At 44.4% G+C, this 25992-nt stretch overlaps 1 protein-coding gene across 1 annotated transcript in view; it reads right to left on the bottom strand.

The window, feature by feature from the left end:
* SLC6A11 (solute carrier family 6 member 11) overlaps positions 1 to 25992 on the bottom strand; it is a 128867-nt gene that overhangs the window by 42178 nt on the left and 60697 nt on the right. Inside the window, exon 6 of the mRNA XM_072785112.1 lies at positions 24564 to 24698. Within this exon, the coding sequence (XP_072641213.1) occupies positions 24564 to 24698 (135 nt within the window). The remainder of the gene's footprint in view (positions 1 to 24563; positions 24699 to 25992) is intronic.

The raw sequence follows: 25992 nt of genomic DNA on the forward strand, positions 1-25992 counted from the left end.
CAGTAAAGTGTCATTGGGCTGAAGGGTTGCACTGCGGGCGGTGAGGAGCGGTTCAGTTCTGCGGGGGGAGCCTGGGTGTGTAGGCTAACCCTGGTGGCCCTTTTGTGTGGAACAGGGAGCAGGGTCACTGTGGCTGGGTCTCTGCCCAGAGGCTGGACAGCCATGTCCCAGTCACAGAACACTGAGGAATGGATGGGTTGTTGTTGGCAGTAGGCAAATGGCAATGACCTCCATGCCTTATGTATTAGAATCCAGAGGCCTGTGCATGTCTATGCCTTAATCCATCACATGAGACCACTGAACTCCATTTTACCAAATGGCTAAACAGAGGAGGTTCTGAGCAGTAGAAAGCATGAGCAAGACCTGAAGATAGCATGTGCCCTGCCCTGAGCTATTCTCAGGACTGTTCATGCACCCTCAGGGGGTTGCATTTTAGGTCAACAGTGTTCCTCTAAGGGGATGCAACTAGCATTTTAGACAGGACAAATCACTGTGCAAAATGTCCTATTCACTGCAGGGGGGTTAGCTTCACCGCCTCCTACTATCTCAGTGCTAGAGGTAGCCCCAGTCATCACAGAAACCAGAATCAGACTCCAATGTGTTTCTAATGATCCTATCTAGCCCTGGTTGAGAATCACTGAGGCAGGAGGAATCTGAAGTGGCATCGGTGGTGAGGCTGCAGAACCCACATCCCATCACTGAGAGCACAAGGCCAGGGACTTCTGGGCCAAACCAGACATCAGCTCCAACCAAGCCCCAAACTCGCACATTCTCCTGTGTCAGCTGAGCAAGCAGCCAAGATGAAGTCTCATCATCTCCTGCCATAACCACTTCTCTCCTTTAATAATCATGAAGCTGGTTCAAGGCAGAGAGCCAGGGAAAGAAAGGACATGCCAGGATGCTCTATTCCCTGGGAGAGCCAAATGGCCACATATACTCCAGTCTGTAGAAAGGGATCCCTTGGAGGGAAAGTGATAAAGAAAACAGCCACAGTTGGTGAAGGCAGCTACCTCTGCATCTGAACCAGAGACAAAGAAGTAAATACATTTAGTTACAGCATTATATGGTTTATTGTCTGTCTCCTCCAACTAGAACAGAGGTTCTATGAGAGTAGGAACTTTCATTTATTTTTTCATTAATGCATCCCTAGCACTTCGCACATTGCCTGGCACATGATAAACATTCAAAAATATGTGCTGAAAGCCCACAGCTGCCTAGTGTCTCCAAAACATTATTCAAGGCTTATTGTAGAGTCCTAGCTACCAGGCCAGGTAGACAATGTGCTGGACTGACAGGGTCAGGACATCTGGTTCCAACTGATAGTTCCTGTATGTTCTCCCTAAAATTCTTTCTCCTGGCCTCAGTTTACTAATCTGATAAATAAGGAAACTAGACTGTAATGGAGATGAAAAATATGTGGCACACATATCCCATTCCTAATTCCTGCCCATAGCAGACATTGCTAATCAATTTCACTCCTGTTCCTTCTCATGGCAGACATTGTTAATCAATCCCACTCCAATTCCTGCCCATGGTAGACACTGTTAATCAATAACCCCCCGCCCCCCACAACACACACACATTCCTCTCATGGTAAATAAAGACTGATTGCTAATCATTCACAACATGCTCTTACCCTTTGTCCAGCTGTGGTAAAGAATTCACCACCAGTCAGAGTTAGTAAGTGAGCTAAAAACTGAAAGATAGTCTTCTAGCCCTGATGTCCCAGGCATATATAGCAAGGATATGTTTTAGGGTCAGTTGAGATTCATGTTCCTTGGGGTGTTTTAACTTTCCAGTCCTAAAAGCCCAGGAAGATACTGTGACACCACAGTTGAAGCTCCTGTTCCACTCTAGGAACAAACCCTAAGTCAAACACAGGAGCAGAGAGTCTTTATAAAGGGAAGAGGGGAATGATGCCACACTCATGGAGATAGATATTTTCAGTGGTTTTTCAGCACTTGTCCTGGCTTGGAGGCTGGAAGGACAAGGAGAGGTGTTCTAACAGTGGTGCAAATAGTATCAGCAAAGTCCTAGGGGCAAAGATAAGAAAGATCTAGGGGAAGTTGCCCAGCAGAAATACTTCTAAGCCAAGGAAAAGATGTAGACAGGGAATGGAACCCACCTTCCCGGACCCAGTGGATTCATAGAGCTGGTATTTTGTTCATCCGATATGTTTGGCTGAAAGCTGCTCTGACTTTGAGTGGGGAAAATGCCTATGGAAGCCGTAGGGTTGAAGCAGGAAGTTGCAACTCACTCCCTCCACGGGAAACAGAATTCTGACAGTGAAAGGGAAAGCACTCAAATTCCTGCCCTGAAGAGCCTCCTGGAGGGGGATCTATGGTGGCTAGGGTGTGGGGATAGTTACAGCAGCAGCAAAGCTTTGTCCCTGGCTGAGAGCTCCAGCTCTAGGATGAGCTTCCTTTTGCTAAGTAGTTAGGGGTACCATGAGGAAATTCTTGCACTGCATTGGAAATTAGGGCAGAAATCTGTGAGGTTTTCTACTGCTAAGAAACTTAACAGTCAATCCCCTCCACAACACTTTCTGAGCATCACTTACCTGCCAGGGGTGGGGAATATACAAATAATTAAGACCCCCTATTCCCTGCTCAAGAGCTTGCAATCCAGCAAGTGAATGGAGAAAAGGAATTCAGACAAGCACCTTTCCTGGTCTATGGTATCAGACAGATCTGGTTAAGTGCCAGTTCTCCTGGGTGAACCTCAGGGAAGCTACTTCTTTGAAACTCAATTTCCTCATGGGTACTATGGTGATAACAACAGCTCCAAAGGTTCCAGCTTTGTTTTGGACACAATGCGTGTAGAGCACACACTGGCACCTGGCTCACAGTAAATGCTGCATCCAGTGGGAGGGGCTGAGTGGTCAGAGAGGAGTCATTACTTTGGGTCATTCTTGAGAAAGAATCTTTGAAGAGTCTGAGAAGCCAAGTAGGTGTGTCCCAGGAGGAGAAGTAGAAGAAAAATCAGCTATTCTAGACTGGCCGCAGAGCCCTGGCCTTCTCTCCACCCTGGAGTGACTGCTCCCAGGAGGGGCCAGGCCTACTCCCAAGCTCACACCCCTTCTCCTGGGCCCTGAGAGGGGAACTGGGCTCTGTAGGCTTTGCTTAGGACCTCTTCCTCTCTCTGGGACCACACCTGGGGGGCAGCATCAATAGTGAGAACAGAGGGGAAACAGAGGTGAGTGTATTCTTTTCTATCATCTTGGCAGCAGAAAACCATGCCTCCAGATCCTCAAGTGCCTCATTCTCTTTGCTGGGGAACTACAAGGCTGATATTATCTCAGTCCTTTCAACAATGCTTTGAGCTAGGTATTATGATTTTCTCTATTTACAGATGGGGAAAATGAAGCCCAGACAGGCTGTGGAAGTAGCCTTTGATCACCTAGCTAGTAAGTGGAAGATTCAAACCCAGAACCCTCCTTTTAAACCTCCAAGGAGACTGCCACCATCTCAACCAAGAGGAGAGTGCCCAGGATGACTGGCCTCACAGGCCCAAAGTCCAGATAGATTTGGTGCCTGATATGCAGTGACCTGCCCACATCCACTCACATACTCTTCTCCTTCCACCTCCCTGCATCCTTGTCAAACTTCACAGCACCATGGCCCTCTGATGCATACTGCCTCTCCTCTGCTTATCTGAATAGAGATGACAGCTTTAAACAATGCCAGATCCTTGGGAATCTTGGCACTCAAAGAGCTCAGGGCAGAGGGCAGAAGCAGGTCCAGGTCCTGCTGGTCCAGGTGATGGAGTGAGAGAGCAATCACAGTGGCATGGCAGTCTGCCTTCTGCTTATAGATTGACACCACCTTCCTGACTACAGCAAGGTCTTAGATGGCAAGAACACATGAGAGATGGCTAACCTCACAGACAGACTAATGGGAGATATGAACAGGCTGCCACAACACTCCCTCTCAAATGATGCTCCATGACTGTTGCCTTGACTCTGGGTCAAGCTGCCATGAGTAAGGGGCTGCCCTCATTCCTCATGCCTCCCTTAGCAACTTCTGCAGGCCACTGGCTTAAGAAGCAAAAGCAAGGGGATCCCTGGGTGGCTCAGTGGTTTAGCGCCTGCCTTTGGCCCAGGGCGCGATCCTGGAGTCCTGGGATCGAGTCCTGCATCGGGCTCCCGGCATGGAGCCTGCTTCTCCCTCTGCCTGTGTCTCTGCTTCTCTCTCTCTCTCTATGTCTATCATGAATAAATAAATAAAATCTTTAAAAAAAAAGCAAAAGCAAGAATGATCATTTCAAAGATAAATCAAACATGAATGCTGAAGTGTTTAGGGGGTAAAGTGTGCTGATGTCTGCAACTTACTCCAAAATGTATCAAAAAAGAAATTAAATAGATGGATGCATAGAAGGCTTGGAGAGGCCTGTGATGAAGCAGACACAGCAAAATATTGATGGAAGAATCTAGGTGGTGGGTATGTGGGTGGTCCCCATGCAGGCAGAACCAACAAGATGACAGAGGGGAGGCTCCCATGTCAGCAGCGGGAACTGGTGGGCTCATGGAAATGAGTCATATCCACAAATTAGGGAGGGAAATGTTTCTCAGAAATGCCTCAGTGAGAAGACATATGCTATGTGGCCAGTAACTCACATTAGCAAGGGGTAAACAGAGGCAATCCCTTTGCTGCCCAGGAGATGATCAGGAGCCCAACCCAGTGTCAGCCCCCTGCCAGAAAACATGGGGGTTTCCTGAGATTCCTCTGCTCTCCTCCTCAATGATTGCAAACACTCTGGAATTCCTTAAATCATCCAACTGCAATTAAGGGATTTATCTGAGTTCTTAAATATCATTTTCAGCCACAATTCTCTTCCGGATGAGGTGGAATAACCTTCCAGGTTTTGTGGGGGAAGGAGGAAAAATGGACAAGAATGAACCAGTCCCCAGTCACCTATGCACGACTGTATAGATTCATTTTACATTTCACTCACTAAGAAGTTGATGCTTGTACTTTATTTTCCTTTCTTTCTTAGAGAGAACCCTTTCTTTCCTTCCCACTGTGTCTTCTCCACTTTGTCTCCTATTCTGAGGGGTAAGCAGTTATCATGGCACGCCCTGTTCCAGGCACAAGCAAAGCACTGGGATGATGACCACATTCTATATAAGCTTTTAGTGAGTATTTGCTATGTGCTGGGTCATAGGCAAGCCCCCACCATGGGAGAGGTACAGTTGAATAAGATGTTGTTCATGTTCTGGAAGGACAGTCTTAGATGATGATCAAGTGTAGTCTGGATGATCTCTCCAAGGATGTGAAGCACATACTTGCTTAGAATGATGTTCATCTGACCCTGTCTCCTTACTTAGTCTTATGGCCTGGAGAAATTTTAATGTAATATCATCCATAACTTTGGAGGCATGTAGATGACTTACAACATAAAAACATTCACACGATAGCAGATAAATCATCTCAAATCTCTAGGTCTCATTTTCACAAAGGATATTTTAAAGAATAATTCCAGGGCTCTGCCACCTTTTATTAATCAGACACATACAACTACTAATAGGATCTTCCTATTGGCATGACGTAGCTCATGGGCATGAGTCATAAGGGAGAAAAGAAAAGTAAAGGGCTACCGGTAATGCGAAGATTGAAAACCAGTGATTTTACTTGATACCCTAATTTTATGGCTGAAGGAATGGTGGCACAAGGAGGGATGATGTCTTTCCAAGGTCAGTGGCGGAGCTGGGTACCCTGATTCTGAGCGTGGGAGTTTCCCACTGTGCAACACTGCCTTCTTGGGGCAGGGGAGAGCAGGAAATGCAAGGGCCAAGGCACTTACAACATTGGAGGCAGAGCCTGCCAAACTACTGCCTGCTAGCCACTGGTCTTTGGAACATCTCTAAGGCTCTAATCAAGGAGACAGAGCTATGTTTGACCTCTTTGTGAACATTATGCAGGACTCAACGCTTGCCCTGCAGGCCTTTCCAGTGTTTGGTTTGCATATGAGATGTGAGGGAAGTGGAACATGAGATTCACACACCAGTGAGTTTTCACAGAGAAGAATGTCAAATGTCACAGTCCCAGCAAACTAAGATGTATCAAAGCCTTGTCATCTTACTGCTTACAGACAGAAGAGATCCTTGCTTTCCTTGCTCCAATCTGTGGTGGGTCAGAAATCATCAGAACACATTGCAAAGCAGCCTTTTTCCTAACTAAGGAAGAGTTGAAAGAGGCAGTCATAGCATCTTAATTATGAGAACTACAAGCACCTCTCTGCAAGCTTTGTGTTTCTCAGGGCTCCGTTGTACATATTAACCTGTTTGTTACTCCAGACAGTCATCAGAGGGTAGGGCTTATTAAGATGGAAGCCCAGACATGTTAGTGGTTTGTCCAAGGTCATAAAACTAGGGAGTCAGGAGCTGATTCCATGTCTAGCTTAACCTTTTAACTTCACAGATGGGAAAACAAGCTCAAAGCAGTAGAAATAAGACAGGCATTTCAGTTGTAGGTTCTGCATTCCAGTCTAGTTCTCCACTAGCTGAGGACTTGGGTAAGTCATGTCCTCTCTCAGGGACTCAGCTACTCATCCACAAAGGAAAACAAGCCTATATATTGACTTTCAGACTTGTTAAAATAGCAAATAAATGGTCTCCATGGGGCTTTTTATCTTGATGAATGTGATTTTACTCTATGTGCTGGAAGCAAATTTATTGTCAGAAAATAAATTCAATGGGTGGCATGAAATATCAAATCACCACAAACGTATGACTTTGTGAATAAGACTGAGCTGCTGAATTAAGCACAAAGGACTAAAAGCTAATTCCCTTAATGTGCTACCTGAACATTCAGTATGGCACATTCAAGACTAGCAGATGAAGAGAAGCAAGTACTGAGAGTTAAACATATTTTTATGGGAGATACAGGAAACACATAATTAGAAAACATTACAGCCATTCAAATCATAGTCTGGCTTGAAAAGAAGTTAGAAAAATTCTCCTAGATGCCAGAGGGAGAGAAGTCAAAGCTGAAAGAAGAGGAGGAGAAATAGACTCAGCAACCCATGGGGACCTGAAGTTTAAATTCCTTTTCAAGGATAGAATTAAGATTACAACCCCTGAAAAAAAAAAAAAAAAAAACAAAAAAAAAACAACCCCTGAGCATGACCAAAAAGTGAGTGTGCTTACTGTAAAATGCGAGGAGCTGGAAAGGACTGTTCTATGATGAATGTGATGTTAGAAAATTCTACCCCTTAGCCCAGGACTCCATATGGAACTTTCAGGTACGGGTATGACCACACATGGCTCCTGTAAAGTGGGCACCCAAGCTTAAACTGTAACTTTAGAATTGCCTGCCTAGAATTCCATACCCAGCTAAATTACCAGTCAAGAGTGACTGTGAAATAAATATCTTTTCAGACATGAACAGACTGTGGGAACTAGTTCCCATGGGGCTTTCTCAAAGAACTATTAAAGGATGTACTTCAATACAAAAGAAATTTAATCCAATAGAAAGAAGTGAAAGTAATAGGGAGCAAAGAAATGGGTAAACATATTGTAAAATCCAAGTATCAACTCTAGAAAGTAACAAGGAAGTATTTGAAAAAGTAGTAATTATAACAAGGATGAGGAGGGATATGAATTTGGATGGAATTTTGTATCTTTTTTAAAAATTAATTTATTTATGATAGACAGAGAGAGAGAGAGAGAGAGAGAGAGAGAGGGGCAGAGACACAGGCAGAGGGAGAAGCAGGCTCCATGCTGGGAGCTCGACGCGAGACTCAATCCCAGGACTCCAGGATCGCGCCCTGGGCGAAAGGCAGGCGCTAAACCACTGAGCCACCTAGGGATCTCCGGGAATTTTGTATCTTATGGCATTTTCTTGTTCAGAAAAAGGATGAGGCTGTCAATAGCCACTCTGATGAACTCAGCATCTTCTGTCTTTCCACTGTGCTCTGGGAAGACCTTTCTTCCCAGCCTAGAACCACTGTATGGACAGGTATCACCACCTTCTCAGCACCTCACAGGGTAGCCCTACAGTTGCTGTGCTTTCTCCCTACGACAACTGTGGCTATAGTTCTGGTCCTGATTTTTCAACGAGCATGCCCTGAACTCTTCTGGAAATTGCCTGACCCCTAAAGGATACAGGAAGGAACTCTACAGTACTGACTGTATGCCTTCAAAGAGCCAGAAGTCACTATTCCACTTCCAAGTACCTGGAGCAATCTGAATTTCAGTTTCCATAGACATTCCCTCCATCCCGGATTCCTGGGCCATTTTCCATTCAGAGTATTATTGCCCAATAGAATTTTCTGCAATGATAGGAATGTTCTATATCTGCTCTATACAATATGGTAGCCCCTAGTCACATATGGCTATTGAGCACCTGAAATTTGCCTAATGAAACTAAGGAAACTGAACTTTAACTGTTATTTAACTTTAATTACTTTAAATAGTGAGATATGGCTTGTGGCTACCATTATAGACAGCACAGTTCTAAAGGGTGGGCAATCCTTGAAGAGATCCATTCTATTCCCAAATGATTCCTAAGAGACAGCCCCCTGCAACCCGCCCCCACCCCTGCCCACCATATACAAGAATCCCTAAAGTGATCTCTCCCTCTCTCTGCTCTGGAGTGTGAGTAAGGGTGGGTGGGTGGCCCCAACACTCATCCCTAGCCCCTCTCATTGCAGCCCTCACTGCTTGTCTGATAGGTCTCAACCTGCCCTGCATACTCTCTCAGACCAGTCCTCCTCAAACATTCATGTGTAGACAAACCAGAGACAGATGCTGCTAAAAAGCAGACTCTGATGAACGGGTTTGGGATGGAGCCTTAAAGTCTGCATTTTCAACAAGCTGCCAAATAAAGTTGAAGCTGCTGGTGGTCTGGGGACATTCTGAGCAGCACGGTTTTAGGACAATTGTCTTAAAATGTCAGTTAACTCTGCCATAACACCTAGCATAACAGCAGCTTCCGTTAATATGTGTATCTTCTCTTTTTGCCACACTTGTTTTCCACAGGATTTTTAAAGGCAAATTCTGTGAGAACAGGATAGGTTAAATCAGTTCATGCTGAACAGATCTGAACAAAAACCTGAAGTACTGGTCAAGAATATAAATTTAAAGGCACATTCATCTCTTAAAGAAAATAAGAGGGGCACCTGGGTGGCTCAGTCAGTTAAGCATCTGCCTTTGGCTCAGGTCATGATCTCAGTGTCCTGGGATCAAACCCCACGTCAGGCTCTCTGCTCAGCAGGGAGTCTGCTTCTCCTCTCTACTTCTCACTCTCCCTCCGTACTCTTCCTCTCTCTCTCTTTTAAATAAATAAAATCTTTAAAAAGAGAGAGAGAGAAAATAAGAGCCAACATTCATTAAGCATTAAGTATGTGCTGGATATGATGTGACACACATCTTGAATGAGGACTATTTCATTTAATCCTCACAATAACTCTTGTTACAGATTAAAATAAAACAAAACAAACAAACAAAACATGGCACAGAGAGCTAAGTAATTTGCCTGAGGTTATAGTTAGTAAGTGGATGAACCATGATTCATTTGCTTGCTTCAAATCCAAGTAATCTGATGGTAACCCCAACACTGTATGAGAGCTATGGTCAAAAGCTCAAGAATAGGGATCTTAATTTTTTTTTTTAAATATTTTATGTATTTATTCATGAGAGACACAGAGAGGGAGAGAGGCAGAGACACAGGCAGAGAGAGAATCAGGCTCCATGCAAGGAGCCCGATGTGGGACTCGATCCTGGGACTCCAGGATCACGCTCTGGGCCAAAGGCAAGCGCTCAACCACTGAGCCACCCAGGCGTCCCAGGATCTCAGTTTTTGAGAGTCATTGGACTCCTTTAAAGAAAAACTTATTTCAAAAAAAAAAAAAAGAAGAAGAAGATGTGGTCTATGTACACAATGGAATATTACTCAGCCATTAGAAACGACAAATACCCACCATTTGCTTCCACATGGATGGACCTGGAGGGTATGATGCTGAGTGAAATAAGTCAATTGGAGAAGGACAATCATTATATGGTCTCATTCATTTGGGGAATATAAAAAATAGTAAAAGGGAATAAAGGGGAAAGGAGAGAAAATGAGTGAAAATATCAGTGAGGGTGACAAAGCATGAGAGACACCTAACTCTGGGAAAAAACAAGGGGTAGTGGAAAGGGAGGTGGGCAGGGGATTGGGGTGACTGGGTGATGGGCACTGAGGGGGACACTTGGGATGAGCACTCGGTGTTATATGTTGGCAAATTGAACTCCAATAAAAAAATTTAAAAAAAAAAAGAAAGAAAAACATGCTTAATGAGATATCTGCACACAAATGCTTCTAGCAGTTTTATTCATAATTGCCCGACGCAGAAGTACAATAAATAAACAAATATGGTACACCTTGCTGATGGACTATTATTCAGTGATAAAAAGAAATGAGCTGTCAAGCCACAAAAAGACATGCATAAATCTAAAATGCTTATTACTAGGTGAAAGCCAGTCTGAAAGGCTACATGCTGTTTGACATTCTGGAAAAGGCAAAACTATGGAGACAGTGAAAAGATCAATGGTTGCCAGAGGTTCAGGGAAGGAGGGAAGAATAAATAGGTGGAGTACAGGGGATGTTTAGGGCTATGAAGTTATTCTGTATGATACCATAATGTTAGATACATAACATTATGCACTTTTCAAAACCCACAGAGTGTACAACATAAAGAGAGTACCTGGATATAAACTATGGTTAATAACAATTCTCGAGATTGCATCATCAATTGTAACAAATGTGCCACACTAATATAAGATATAAATAATAGGGGAAACCAGAATAGGGGTGAGGAGGTATACTGGCACTCTCTGTAGTGTCTGCTTACTTTTTTTGTAAAGCTAAAACTGCTTTTAGAGAGTTCATTAATTAAAAAAGAACATGCTTAGCACACAAAATTTTATGTTTAACTGTGGGGAGAGATGCTAAAAACCCTCCCCAATTAAAAACCCCTGTCCTAGAGAATACCACTTATCCATGCACTTGATCCCATCCCACTCTCACAGAGCCCAGCAAACATCCAGTGAGAGTAGATACTTTGCAAATTTCTGTTGATTCATTTAATAAAGCAAAGGCCTAGCCAGCACAATGCATGATATGTAGTAGGTGCTCAATAATACTTGCTGGATGAATAAACATAAGGCTGGAATTCTAAACAAAACAAAACAAAAAACAGCCTAACAATCCCTGGAGACAGGCTCATGGTCACTCCTCTCCTGTGCTGGTCTAGCTGGGGTCATGCCCATCCCTGGCCCCCACGGGCCCCCCACTGTGGCCACTTCTGGTGACATTTCTCTCTCCCAATGAGAAAGCAAAATCCTCAAGAACAACAGCACTGTCCAATTCTCCCTTCATACCCCCAGTACATGGTCAGACCTGGCAGACAGCAGGTGTATCTTCAGTAGCCAGGTGAGTTTAAACAATGGCACTATCTCCAACCACATCTTTTTTTTTTTAAATGATTTTATTTATTTATTCATGAAAGACACAGGCAGAGAGAGAAGCAGGCTCCATGCAGAGAGCCCGATGCGGGACTCAATCCTGGGACTCTGGGATCACACCCTGAGCCAAAGGCAGATGCTCAACCACTGAGCCACCCAGGCATCCCTCTCTAACCACATCTGCCCATAAGCCCATGACATCACAACTGGAAGGTCACTTTCTGTGTCCCCTATGATGCTGTAAAGCCTCCAGTGTCCTTAGCAGACAGACTTCTTCCTTGCTTTACTCTGTCCCTCCACTCCAAAATCAAGGTCATTTGACATGTCTGTCCATTTCTTTTCTCGCCTCTAAACTTCTATTTTCTTTCTCATTTTCTGTCCCTAGAGAAGTTTACATGTTGTTGATTCATATAACCTTCATGTCTACAAGGGGGGGTAAAAGATTGGATGAGTAGAAGATTGGATTTTAAATCTTAAAGAGAGGAAACTGAGGCTCAGAGAGGGTGAGTGCCTACTCAAGGTCACACAGTGAGGTGAGTGAGTGGCAGGCATTCAAATGCATCTCTGACTCTAAAACTCTGCTTGCTGCCAAGGTCTACTGAGCCCCTACTGTCTCAGTAATCTTCTGAAGTTACAACTTTGTATATGTCAATCAACCTCTTGCCCAGAAGCTTTCAACAGCTCCCTTCTGGCCAGTGGATGAAGTCCTAAACTCTGTGGGCTTGGCACCCAAGGTTCTTAGTGAAAGAGCCTCATTCCGCTGTCTCATTCTTATTTCTGATGATTCCCTGTAACAAAACCTGTCCAATAGCCACACTGAGTTACTGACCATTCCCTTCATATATGCAGACTTTCCTATTTCTGGTATTTGTTTATCTCCAAACAGCCTTCTCTTCTCCATCCTTCAAGGATAAAACCGAAGGCTATCTATTTCACAAAGTCTTCTAAAGGACATGAAGAAATAATTTTGTTCTCCTGATTGTGTGCAGTCCTTTATCTAAGCCACCATATGGCATCCACCCCACCCCCCACCCAGTATCGACTGGGAGTCTAACGTGTGCCAGGCTCTACAACAGGTGCTGGGGTCCAGAGTACACAAGACAAACAAGTTCTTTGCTTACATGGAGCTACATTCTAACTGGGGGAGGCTATCAGTGAGCATATCAAGAAACACATGAGACTACTTCATAGAGCCATCAGCTCTGCAAATAATGAAAGTCATGGGGTTTAGTGGGGGTGTTTGAGCTCAGGTGGTCAGAGGTGACCTGACTTGGAGCTGAGATCTGCAAGGCAAGAAGGAGCAGACCATGGGAATATCTGAGAGGATGGTGATCCAAGCAGGCAGGGTCTGTGGTAGGAAAGAGCCTAGGATGCCCAAAGCTATGTAGGAGATGGGACAAGGCCCCAGGGGGCCAGGGTGAGTAGTCTGGATTTCAATCCTAGTGCAAGAGGAAGCTGCTGGGGGGCTGTAAGGAGAATCAGATCTCTGCTTCTGGGTATGACTGAGTGGTATCAGACTAGCCCTCCTCTATAAGCAGCCATCAAAGCAGATAAAATAGAGGAAGTGACCATTTCAGGCAGCGGACAACATGCAGGGCAAGACTGCTTTCCCTGAGAGATGGGAACCACCAAGGGGGTTTTGCCCAGTGCTCCACCTGGGGACAGTTTCTTGACCATGGCACAGAGGACTAGAGTCTGAATATAACCCATAGTCTCACTGGGCCAAGGAGGGAGGGCCAGTGTGGGACAACTGAAATAGCTATAATCTATGTGTGGGGCACCAGAAAGGGGGATCTGTATAGAGCAGGGCCCCAGGTGTCCATGTGGAGGTCCCCTGTGAGGCTAAGGCTGACGCTGAGTTGTAAATGTCCAGAGTGAGTCCATTCAAGGCCAGATAACACTACTAGGGATTGAGAGTGGAAGAGAGACACCAGAGATTGGACAGAGCCAGGGGAGAGCAGGGCCAGGGGACTGGGGCTCCTGCCTACAAGAGTGGACAGATCAGATCAATGCCAAGTATTCACCATTGGCACTCAGCTAAGACACAGAACAACTTCTACTTAGGAGCAAGAACCATGTCTCCAGGAAAAATTTTTCCACCATGGCATTATGGATACTTGGGGTCCCAAAATTCTTAGTTGTAAGGGCTGTCCTATGCAATGGAGGATATTTAGCAGCATCCCTGGCCTCTTCTCACTCGATGCCAGTAGCACCTACAGTAATGACAACACTGTTTCTAAACATTGCCAAATGTCTCCTGGGAAGCAAAACTTCCCTGGTTGAAAATCACTCTAAACAGAAACCACTCTAGAGAACTACTCTAAACCCATCCTAACAAAGCCTAAAGCAGAGCCCTGACAAGCTTTCCAAAGGAGACAGAGCTTAGAATCCAATTAAGCCCCATTGAGTCCTATTACATTAGAGGGTCTTAAGAAACAGTTTGGGATTTCCACATATGTGCACTAAGAAAACATGAAGTTGAGTCTATGTAAGTTTAAAGTGTCAGCCAGTAATTGAAATACCTATTCAAATAAAAACCAACACTCTTCAGAGAAAGATAACAGAATCCAGAGCATCTACAATATGGTATCCACAATATTCAACTATAATCCATGGTATTCAATAAAAAACTACCAGGCATGCACAAAAATAGGAAAATACAATCCATTAACTAGGAAAAAGGTTGTGAGATTTAACAAAGACTTTAAAGTAGCTATTATAAACACACTCAAGGAATTAAAACAAAACACTTAGAGAACAATGCCAGGAAGTTACATAATCCAGGATTCCTTTTGAAAGCTCCCTCAATCTGCTGGGTGAGGAAGAGAATAGTGGTAAGGGGCAGGAAGTCCACCTTGAAAATTATTTTATTAGCCTAGAGGAGGCTGGTTTATGCCTCAGTTGTTTGAGCTGCACTTAAATTAGTATATTCAACCTTGGTAATATTCTCAAAGTGGGGCACAAATTACGGCAGATGAATCAAGAGAGAACAAACAAATGAAAGAATGAATGAATGTCTCATAATTGGGAACCAGGTGAACTGGACAGTTGTTCCAAAGTGGAGGTGAAAGGTTTTCTTGTAGGTGGGGCCAATCAGAAACTGATCAGGTTACTAAAGAGGGGATTCCTGCACTGGGTGGGGACTAAACCCACCTGATGCTGAGATTCTAGGATTCTTGCAAAGTAGTCATGTAAGTCTGGGATGCTCAAAGACGCCAGAGCCAGGATTGCCAGCCCAGGGCTGCAGAGTAAGAGCAAGGCCAGAAAAATCAGATATGACAAAGGTCTTCAGCATGGCATCCTTTATTTGACCAAGTCAGACTCACCTGGGCTCAAGTACTATCTCTGCCAGCTTAAGACAAGTGCTTAAATATCTCAGAGCCTCAGTCCCCTCCTCTGAAAAACCTTTAGAACAAAGGTTTTAAAACCCTCATGACCTATAAGAGATACCCTTTCTTAGGGTAATCAGTCCTTAGGTCCTATCTTACAGGTCATAAGAATTTAAGATACTTATATATAGGACTTAGTGCCTGGATCTAGAAAATAATTTTCAGTAAGTATTTGCTGATTGAGAGAATAGGATAAATTAAATGACAAATTTGTGAAGTACAGTACCTGTCACAGATTCAAGAAACAATAACTAATGTCACTACTCTTATGTGTACCAAGTACTTCTTCAACTACTGAGATTATAGATTAATAAGCAGCTGCTGAAACAGCTAAGAACTAAAATTGACAAAACCTCCCCTTGAGTAAACCTGTGGCTGAAAGAATCTAATGAGGAGCCCCAGTGATACACTGAATCTCAGTGGAGTATACAGGAGTTCCGATTCCACAGACTAGCAACTGTCAAGGAATTTCAAGCAGTCAAGAAAAGAGGAAACACTCACTATCTTTCTTTCAGTGCGTGCGTTAGATCAGTAATGTGTTTCTAATTCTTGAGTTTACCTGGTGAATACCTGTGTCAGGTGAATTCCAACCCCATTACCCCCTTTCACCACTATTAACATCGCTGACTTAATTATCTGTGTCTCCCAAGAGACTGTCATCTTCTTGAAGACAAGAATCACATGTCATCTGATTCTGTATCCCCAGTGCCTGGTATTGAGTATAAAACAAATGAATGCTGATACAACAGTGACACCAACCCAGATTCAAATATACCAAAAGGAAACCCTGATTGATTTTCAGTTCCAGGGAATAGCCAGCCCTCATGTTTAGTGAGGTTTGCAGTATTTTCAAAAACATATCCAACATATGTAAGTCAGGGTCGTTATTTACATTTTGGTTTGAAAATCCACCAGCCAAGAGGCCCTTTTTTCCTAGAATCCATTCCTGGAACCAGAGTACACTGCCACCAGGTGGCAGCAATTCCATGGGCACATCCATAAGGTTCATTAGGTAAAGTTTTATTTATTTATTTAGTTTGTGTCAGGTAAGGTTTCAAATGAAGATCTTGTTTCCCCTGATTTGTCCTTGTGGGATGGGCAGGTAGGGTAGATCTCTAAGTGTTCTGAGATGCTCTCACTGTTTGGATATACTTCTTCTCCACCTCCAGGACCTGGACAACTTAGCCACAGACTCTGGTTCCCTCCACAGAAGAGACTGACTTGGAGAACGTGTACACACCCTGGGAAAGCAGACCCTGCGATTTGGATCTGTGACAGGCCTTTCTGTTCTTGCCCTGAAAACACACACTTGAAACACAATGGTGAGTGAAAGTGGCAGGAATCTGGGGCAGGGAAAATGTGATTTCCTGCAAGGACCCCTCCACTCCCCAAAGACTGAAAAGACAGAAAATAAAAATTTGAGGGGGAAAAATGGAGTGGAAGCACTTCACACTTCAGAGAGAACACAGAGCTGACAGTGAAGACAAATAGATGTTTAGAAAGTTATAAGAGACCACAGAATGCAAATTGCCAGAAGACAAAGAAGGCAAGCTGCTGGTTGCTTCAAGTTTTTGACAAGAAACTTAATTTACTGGAATCACAATACAGGCACTAGGTTCCAAGTTCAAAGCCTTCCCCTCTGGCCGTGGGGCTCTGGCTCATCCAGCCCAGGGCCAGTGACATAGAGGCAAGTGAAAAACACTGCTGGTGTCCCTAGAGCCCTACTGTATGTCAGAACCCTGGGCCAGGCACCGAAAAGGAGAACTAGAAGTGCTTTTGCATTCACGAGCACATTTACTTTGCAGCAACCTTGTGCAGTGGATATTCTTACCCTGGAAGACAGGTGAGAACCCTGAGTCTTGAAAGGTAAAGAAAGGGACAGCCTGAAGGACACCAAGCTGGTCATTGGCAATAGAGTGACTCAAATTTACTTTCCTGGAAACCAGATTGCACTGCACTAAAAACCCTGTCTCTGGAGAGCTTACCCACAACTGCAGTACATGCCAGGCCACTATAACACAAAACACATAGGCTCCTCCTGAAACTGTCCATCTTTCCTTCTTTCCTCCCTTCCTGCCTTCAGTTCTTTCCTTCTTGCCTTCAATACTTCCCTCCCTCCCTCCCTTCCTTCCTTCCTTCCTTCCTTCCTTCCTTCCTTCCTTCCTTCCTTCCTTCCTTCCTTCCTTCCTTCTTTCTTTCCAGAAAATATTTACTGAGCTCTTCATGTTGGCAGGCACTGTTTCCAGGGGTGGGTGATCTAACAGTGAATGTAACAGATTAATCCTTTGCCCTCCAGAGGTAACATTCTAGTGAGGAGAGGATGGTGTCACAAAATGAAAGGTGCCATAGGTGTTGGCAAGTGTCATGGCAAAAACCAAAGGTGGGTAGACAGGACGTGTGGGGTGGGAGTAAAGGAGAGGTGGTCAGGAAGCCCTCATGGAAACTATAGCAGTAGAGTGCACAGCGCTTTAGACCTCAAAACAACCTCCATGACTCTCTTTCTAGACCTCACAGTTACTCTGTGAGAAAGTTGTTCATGGCTACCGGCCCCCCACAGCTGAGCTCTCTTCTCATGCTTTCTGCAGCTCTCCTGCTTCAATGGCTGGGGAGACAGAAGGAGGGGGCACTGTGAATGTATCTGCCTGTCCAGACAAACACTTAGTCTTCGTGCAGAATGCACACAAACCCAGAGGGGTCAGAAGCACCCCTTAAAAGGATTTTTCCCTTATCTAAGGCCCCAGGGGGAGCTGAGGTCCAGAGCATTGCACAAGCCAGGAGTCCTGTGTTCCTTGAGAAATGTAAATGACACAGCAAACAGGCTTGTCTGAACCAGGAAGGGAAGCTAGGGCCCAGATCTGGAATTAATGGAGATCCTGGATCATGGAAAGGCTCCACCTCCTTGTCACTCTGGTCAGGATGTGGGATGCAGGGAGCAAGAGTATCCTACAGGGCAGAAAGCACCCCAAATGTTGTTTTCCTTCCATGGCTCACCACCTGCCCTATCCTGCTAACCTGTATAGGCACCCGAACTTCACAAAACCCCAAGTGTGTTTTCAGAGAAGGTAGGATCTGATGATAACATGCAAGATCCACAGTTACTACTGGAGCAGTGGGACAGGCCTGGTCCTTCCAGCTGCAGGAGAAAGAAGGCAAGTAGGGGTTCCATCTGGGGCCCAGAGCATCAGCTATCAGCCCTCCCATGAAGCCCCTAGGAAGCAAAAGAGGAAAAGTGACAGTATGGATGCAGCTACTTTATATCTGCCTCAGTGTGTAAAAGGCATAACTTATTCATGTGCTTTGGCACAAGGACCATTGCCAAGAACAAGGTGTGTGTTCTCAACAGACCAAAGTAAGGATGAGAAGCTCTGATCTCCTCTACCTCTCTCCCTTCCTCCTTATAGGGAAGGAAACCCACCCACTCAAGGCCTGGTGAGACTCTACCCTCTTGCACCAGACTGTGGGCTCTCTGGGGACAAGCAGAAGGGCTCTTATTCACTCTGTGTACTGAATATCTGGCACAGGTAGACATGCAGTAAATACAGTAGGTAAACTAATGAACAGCTTTGCTGGGATCTGGAGAAAGATGAGTGGTATACAGGATCATCGTGATTCCTGTCCTCATGGAGTTGGCAGCCTAGGGATGACTCCCAGTAAGGGCTCATTTCACTCCTGCTGGCCCTCAGTCCACTTAAGACCATCCCCCACACTTCTGGGAATGGCTAGAGCAGTGTAGGGAACCAGTGGGGCTTTGAGGCTGGAGACCTGAATATGTCCTGCAGCTGCCCCTCTGACAAGCCCAAGTCCCTGGGGTTCACCTCCACCATCACCTCTCCTTCCTATTTGATTACCCACAAGAGACATTTTGGTAGCTCCAGCATCAACCCTTTAGTCCCTGATAGCTGCAGGAAGCTTGAACACTGCAACTTCTAGATCATCCCCAAGAACCAAGGGTATGCACACTCCTAGACAAGCCCAAAAGCCAGGCCTTCCAGGTAACTCTTCTCCCTGGTGCGATCTAAAGTGTAAAGGGGAAACTAAGTCAGGATTATTACTCAGAAGAAAAAACACATCTGGACTTGAGAAAATGAGAAAATTACCAAGAGACTAAGCCTTTTTCTGATCTTCTGATTAAGTATTTGAAAGCTCTCTTGACCTACGTTTGCTAATTTTGAGAGCCACATATCAGTTGTTTTGAGTGTGACCGTGTGGCTACCTGACGTCTTGACACTACTGCAGGATGATTCTCCAGCCCCAGTGTATGTCCCAAACTTTAGTCCACCATCTTTCCCCTGTACTACTTTTGCCAAGGCCACATTCATTCCAGTATTTATGTAATAGCTGCTTGTAAATCAACCTTGCTCCTTATCACATACATGCATGTACATACGTGTGTGTGTGTGTGTGTGTGTGTGTGTGTGTAAGGGCACACAGATACAGCTTCATTCTAGCAATAGTAACTATGAAGTTGTGGTGTTAATGTGGTTGACTGGTGTCCCAGTTTTTTTTTTTTTTCTAATGCACAGGAAAATAATAACATAATTATAAACAGAAAAAACATTCCTCCACCTACTGGGTCATTGTCCTTCACCTTCACAGTCATCTGATGGGGCAGGAACTATAACCTGTAAGCCTCATTCTAGGGAAGAGGGGACTTGGCTCCAGAGAGGGGAGGAGACTTGCTAGAGGCCAAAACACCAGTATCAGGAGAGCAGGTTTTGAAACCAGGGCCTTCCTCATGGTTCATGGCCTAGGGCGCACAAACGGGAATGACTGGAACTGGGGAATGCAGATCTGCTGTTTTCTTCTTCAGACCTCATCTTCCTTCATTTAGTATTCTCTTGCCCAAAATTCAGGAACCCTGGGCTCTAAGTCCTAATTGGGCCACTGAGCTGCTGTGTGGCCACAGGCAAGTAGCTCTACCTTTCTGACCTGGATCTATCTAGTGAGTGGACACTTTAGTGGGGAACTGTGATTTTATTGACCCACTCACAGGCTGCTGTCCCTCAGCATACTGAGATAAACCTGTGGGATGTGCCAGCCTCCAAAGTCTGAACCAACCTTTCAACCCCCTGGAGCAGACAGAAAGCAGGCTCAGGGCTGCTCCCACCTGCCTTTTCAGCCATGTTGGGCCCTTCCTGTAATAGTCCAGCTTCCAAAAAATACCAGCTACATGGAGTTTTTGTTTATCCTCCCCTCTTGCAGTCACTACCCTAACCTCTGTTCCAGACAACTAACTATCACTGTTGCTTTTGGGGGGCATACACACACAAACATACATATTTCCTTGTCATTACTGATGGAGGATAAAAAAAAACAGAACTCACAGAGTTCTAGAGGTGAACTAGAGGTTTTTAGAATTTTAGCTAAAGCAATAGAACCTTTCTTCAAAAATCAAAATAGCTTGAGCTCTTATGTTCGTTCAGCAAACATTTACTGAGCACCTATTATGCACCAGACAGTGAGCTAGCTAGGGACTGGAGACAGTGGTGGACAAGGCAGAGACAGCCCTTGCTTCCAAGGTATCTTCTCTGGGTGCCCTTCCTGGCCACCATGCTGGAAACTGCAGCCCTCACTCAAGCACTCCCCTTGCCACTCCATACTTGGTCTCCATGGCTCGTCTGCATTTAATGGACTGCATATTTTATTTTTTCTTCTGTTTTCTGCCTTCTTCATTGACAGGGGAAGGTGTCATTGTTTTGTCCACTGTCCATTACTATATCCCTGACACCAATAAGAATCTCTGATACAGAGTAGGCACTTAGCAAGCATCTGGTAAGGAAATGCATGGGCACTGAACAAATCATACATATGATACATACATATAAGTATGTATATATACAAATATTTCACTGAAAACATGGTAAGTATCTCATAAAATAAGTATGAAATCCTAGGGGGGGTGAATGGTTGGCAGCTGAAAAAGACTTGCCTGAAAACGTGATGTTCAAATTGAGTCCTAAAGTATGAGTGGATGTTGGTTAAGGTGGGAAAGCAGGATCTGTGGGAATAAAGAGGGAGTGTTCTCAGCAAAGGAATAGCACATGCAAAGGTTCCAAGGTAGAAAGGTCAGTATCTGGAATGAACTGAGAGAAGGGGAGAACGAAAAGGGAATGCAGCAAGGAGGCAGTACACAGATGTCCCTGGAGGCCCTTCCATTTGGATCTTATTCCAAAGACCACAGGGAACCCCAGGAGGGATTTAAGCAAAGAGGTGCTTGTCAGATTTATATTTGAAAAAGGTTACTCTGTCGCTGCATGAAAGTAGCCTACAGGGGTCAAGAGACATTTCTAGAAGATGAGTTAGGAGGCTCCTGTCAAGTGGGAGATGGTGGTGTCTGGACCAGACTAGTGGCAACATGCATGGAATGAAGAGTCAGGTGGAGGTCAGAGGCCAACTCTCCCCTTACAGGCATCTGAGGACTCTGCAGCTCAAGGTTAGCAACTTTTTTTTAAAGAAAAGGTCAAACAGTAAATATTTCAGGTTTTGTAGGTATGCAGGAAAAGAGTTACCACAGCAGGCTTGATGTTGCTGCCCAAAAGGGCCTGTTGGCAGGATTGGCTCTTGACTGGTGTCTGGGAACCTTGCTAAGATGTTCCCCCTGGTACTAAGTCACACAGTCGTTTTGTATGCCTGGGGCACTGAATTCTGCTGTGCCAGCCTGCCTGGACCGTTTGTACAAACAATGCAATTTAGGGTGAACACGTGCTTTCCTTCTGAAGGTCTGGAATTCTGGGTACTGTGCGATTGATCACGTGGCTAGAAACTACCTGTGCACTTAATAAAACTTCCCCATTAAAAACCCAAGTCCTGAACAATCTCCTCTGGGCAGAAATACTGCCCACATGCTGCTGCATTTTGAAACTGCAATTGGGAATATGTTCTGTGTGTCTCCTCCTGGCAGGATACCACAGGAAGCCTATGATGGAGATAAACCATTTTCAAGACTGTAACTGCTCTGAGTCCTCTGAGCCCTTCTAGTGTATCACTCAATGTCTGTGGGGTCTTGGGACTCTCAACACAAGAGGTCACATGGTTTCAGTTTCAGCCACTCAATACTGCCTCTGAGTTATGCCTTTGAACAGCCACAAATAATATGTGAAAGAATAAGTAAAATGGCTGTGTTTCATGACTTTTTTTTTTTTTTTTAAGGGCAGAGAGCTGAATTTGGCCTCTAAGTCAGTTTGTCAACCCATGTTCACAGAAAATGCAGAATTCTCTGAATCCACTTTGAAACTGCCGACTGAATTCAACATTTTCATGTCACTAATGAGGAAACTGAAGCCGAAAGAGGAAGAAAGAAGGAAGTTGTCCAACGTCATTCAGGATCAGCAGCAGAGCCAGAGGAAGGCCAGGTCCAGACTGCTGGCCCAATGTGCTTGCCATGACTCCAAGTGGCCATTCCACAGAACAGCCTTGTAGGTAACTGCTGGCCTGGGAGCCAAGGCCTAAGAGGAAGAAGATGGCAGGAGACTGGGATGATGAGGACAATGTGAATGATAGACTATCTGGCTTCACTCCTTTTCTGTGTGTAGGTGTGAGTTGGTGGTACACATGTGTATATGTGTAGATAGGGCTCTATGGTTATGGTTGTAGGTGTTGGCTGGGTTTTCCCAAATTTTTCTGATCATCAGAATCTCCTTTGCAGATTTCTAATAACATAGATGTGCAGGTGCCCCTGAAACTGTACTTTTAATATGTTCCAAGGTGTTCCGATGATCAGTCAGGTTCAGAAACTGCAGGTGATGCTCAGGACCTCTTGACTGACCTTGAGGATCAGGATAGGGAAACATGCAAAGTTTAAAGAATAGGAAATCTGTCCTGGGTCAAAAATTTGTGGATCTAACAAAATGCACAGACCAGTGATTCTGGAAATATGTTTTTCAAAACGGATTCTCCAACTGAGCCTTTGCCATCAGAGGTTGGAGTCGGTGAGGGAAACAGTCAGCAGCTAATTTCCTTCTTCCTAGGGATTCTGCTTGCAATTCAGGATGCTGCCTCAAGTGCCTGGTGGTGCCCTGAGCCTCGGGGGCCCCTCACAGTACAGCAAACTGAGAGAGAAATGAGTACACAATGCCACTCCACCATGAACCTTAATCAGTGCAATGAGGTACACTGGAACTGCTCCATAAACCTTTCCCCCTAACAGAGGGTGGCTGGAAGCCAGAGACTGCACACTTGGAATTTCTTGCAGGCTTATTTTCTATGAATGTAGATTCTACATTCTAATGCATGATCTATCTATGTTTGTTTTAGTAGAAATATGGGTGCCTCTATGTTCATCGTGGCATTATTTATAATAGCCAAATTACGGACATAGCCCAAGTGTCAACTGATTGATGAATGGAAAAAGAAGATGGGGCATACAGACACAATGGAATATTATTCAATCATAAAAAAAGAATGAAATCTTGCCATTTGTGACAACATGGATGGAGCTGGTGCTGTTATGCTAAATAAGTCAGATAGAGAAAGACAAATACTGTATTTCACTTATATGTGGAATCTTAAAAAAAACGAATAAAACAAACAGAACCAGACTCCTAGATACAGAGAACAATGTGGTGATTGTTGGGGGGTGGGTAGGCGAAATAGGGGAAGGGGACTAAGAGGTACAAACTTCCAGTTATAAAATAAATAAGTCACAGGTATACAAGGTACACTACTTGTAATATAGTTAATAATATATAACAACTTTGTATGGTGACAGACAGTAGCTAGATTCATCATGGTGATCACCTTGTAATTATAAAAATGTTGAATCACTATGCCGTACACCTGAAACTAATATAACATTATATGCGAACTACACTTCGATCAAAAAAAAAAAAAAAAGGATGTCTCCTCATCTATCAAATGTCTTTGAGCACATTATCTGACACACTGGAATTACCTGGCGGCCTTTAGTAGTACTGATACCTAGGACCCATCCCCAGAAAATTTAATTTAATTGGTGTAGGTTGTGCTCTGGGAATTGGGATTCCTAAAAAATTCCCCGGAGCTTCTAACAAGTAGTGAGGTTGAGCACTCCTGGGTCTGCAAGATGTTTGTTTTCATCTCTTGTCTTGTATGTTACCCCCATGCACACCACACCACCACTACCCACTTACAGAAGCTTAGGGATAAACAGTCACTCCCCTTAAGGCACAACAGCCAATGCCTTCCTGGAGACAACTAACAGGTGAGCTAGTTTTCACCAATTATTTTCTTTTTGTGAGCTACACCCACAAGGAAAATCAATCACCAACGAAGACTCAGTTCCTCTAGCTGAGATGAATGGCTGCAGGGATCTGTGATTTTAGGTGGGAGGAAAAAGTTTGTTTTTATTTTCACTAACTTCTAACTGAAATTTAGCCCCTTCTTCAATTATGAGTGCAGACAGCAAACTACAGTATTATTAGCAGGAGAAATCCCAGATAATTTGATTTCGCAGCATAGATATCTCCAAACATCATTTACGGACATCATTACTTTGAAACCATGAAAATTATCAGATCTATGGCTGGATCTTGCTATTTAATGTACCGATAAACAAGCACATATGTTAATACCATGTCACAAATTTGTTTTCTATTCATGTTAATTTATGCATTGAAAATGATTATTGTGAGAAGGGGTCCACAGGCTTCCATGAGCTCAGCCAGCTGTTGAGCCCCATGGTTAGCAGCAAAGGCCTGCAGAGGGCTTCCCAGTGGTGACAGGCAACTGGGCATCGAGCAAGCAACACTTACCTGTGGGTCAGAGAGCCGCGAGAGGTCGGGGTACAGATAGAACTTGATCCCCTCAGAGGCCCCGGGCAAAGTGACGCCTCGGATCAGGAGAATCAGAAGCATGACATACGGGAATGTCGCTGTGACATATACAACCTGCCCAGGGGAGGAGAGGAAAGAATCAAGAAGGGGTGGCAGTGGTGGCAACATGGCAGGCTCCTAACTTCTCGCCTGGAGCAAAAGACTTCCCAGTGTAGCAATACATGAACCCACTAACACAGCTTCTTCTCCCACCTCATCTCTCACCACTGACCCCTTAAGAGCTGGGTCTTCCGGCAAGTATCCAGTGAGTGCCTACAATGATTCTTGAGATCAGTTATTTTCTTTCTTTCTTCTTTTTTTTTGAGATCAGTTATTTTCAATCATTTGTGACCACATCCCACAGAAGGAAATATATATGATATCAAAATTCCATACACATCAAGCTAAAACAGGATGTTTCACGAAATACTCTTACATGTGTGATGCACTCAATTTTTTCCATCATATTCTATTTCATTTTTCTTTTAAACTGGTCACGACCCTCTAAAGTCAGGTCACAATTCAACAATGGACCACAATCCACATTTTTGAGAAACACTGTTCTTAATGAAAAGCAAATTTTCACAGCCAAGGATAGGATAGAAAAGTGCAGAGGAGGAGTCAGGGAGGGAATTTGTGAAAGCAAGAAAGATCCAGTGTTTGCCAGGGATCATTTCAGCATGGTGTGCCTGGAGACAGGTGATTGGGCCCAATGAACCTGGGAAGCCCTTTCTGACCACAGATTCTGTGCAAGAAGCAAAATCTTCCCTGGGTTTCTTCACACAAGAGCTGCTTACAAGGAAACAGCAACACCTTCTAGACTCTGAGAGTTCCTGTCCTGGGGCCACAGGTCCAGGCAGGACTCGGTGTCCCCTTCAGCTCTGATTTTTTTTCTCCTTTGTCACAGTCTCTCTTATAATCACTCGGTTGTGTCCCCTCAGTGGGGCCTGCTTGTTCCATCTGTTTAGATCAGCAACTTGTCAACATTTGGGAGCCATGGAAACTTCTGAGAATCTAAGGACAGACTTTCCTCCCTTCTCACAAAGGTGCACAGACACAGATACGTGTACCAGTTTTTGGACTGGTTCACAGATTCAGACTGTCCCAGTAAAGAACCTGTGCTGTATGACCTATGGTCTTATTTCTTCTAGTGGAAACATTTTTAAACCTAGGGTTTCTTTTACCAGTGGTCCACTCCTTTACTCAGTTAGTGCATTTATTCATTTACTCACTCATCCCTCTACTCACTCACTCACTCACTCACTCACTCACTCACTCACTCACCAAAAGCACTCCTATGTACCAAGCATTGAACTAGACTGGAATATACAAATAAGGAGTCTTGACTGGAAGTTTCGGCTTCAAGAGG

This window comes from Canis lupus, chromosome 19 (genome assembly GCF_048164855.1).
Source record: "Canis lupus baileyi chromosome 19, mCanLup2.hap1, whole genome shotgun sequence".
NCBI lineage: Eukaryota > Metazoa > Chordata > Mammalia > Carnivora > Canidae > Canis > Canis lupus.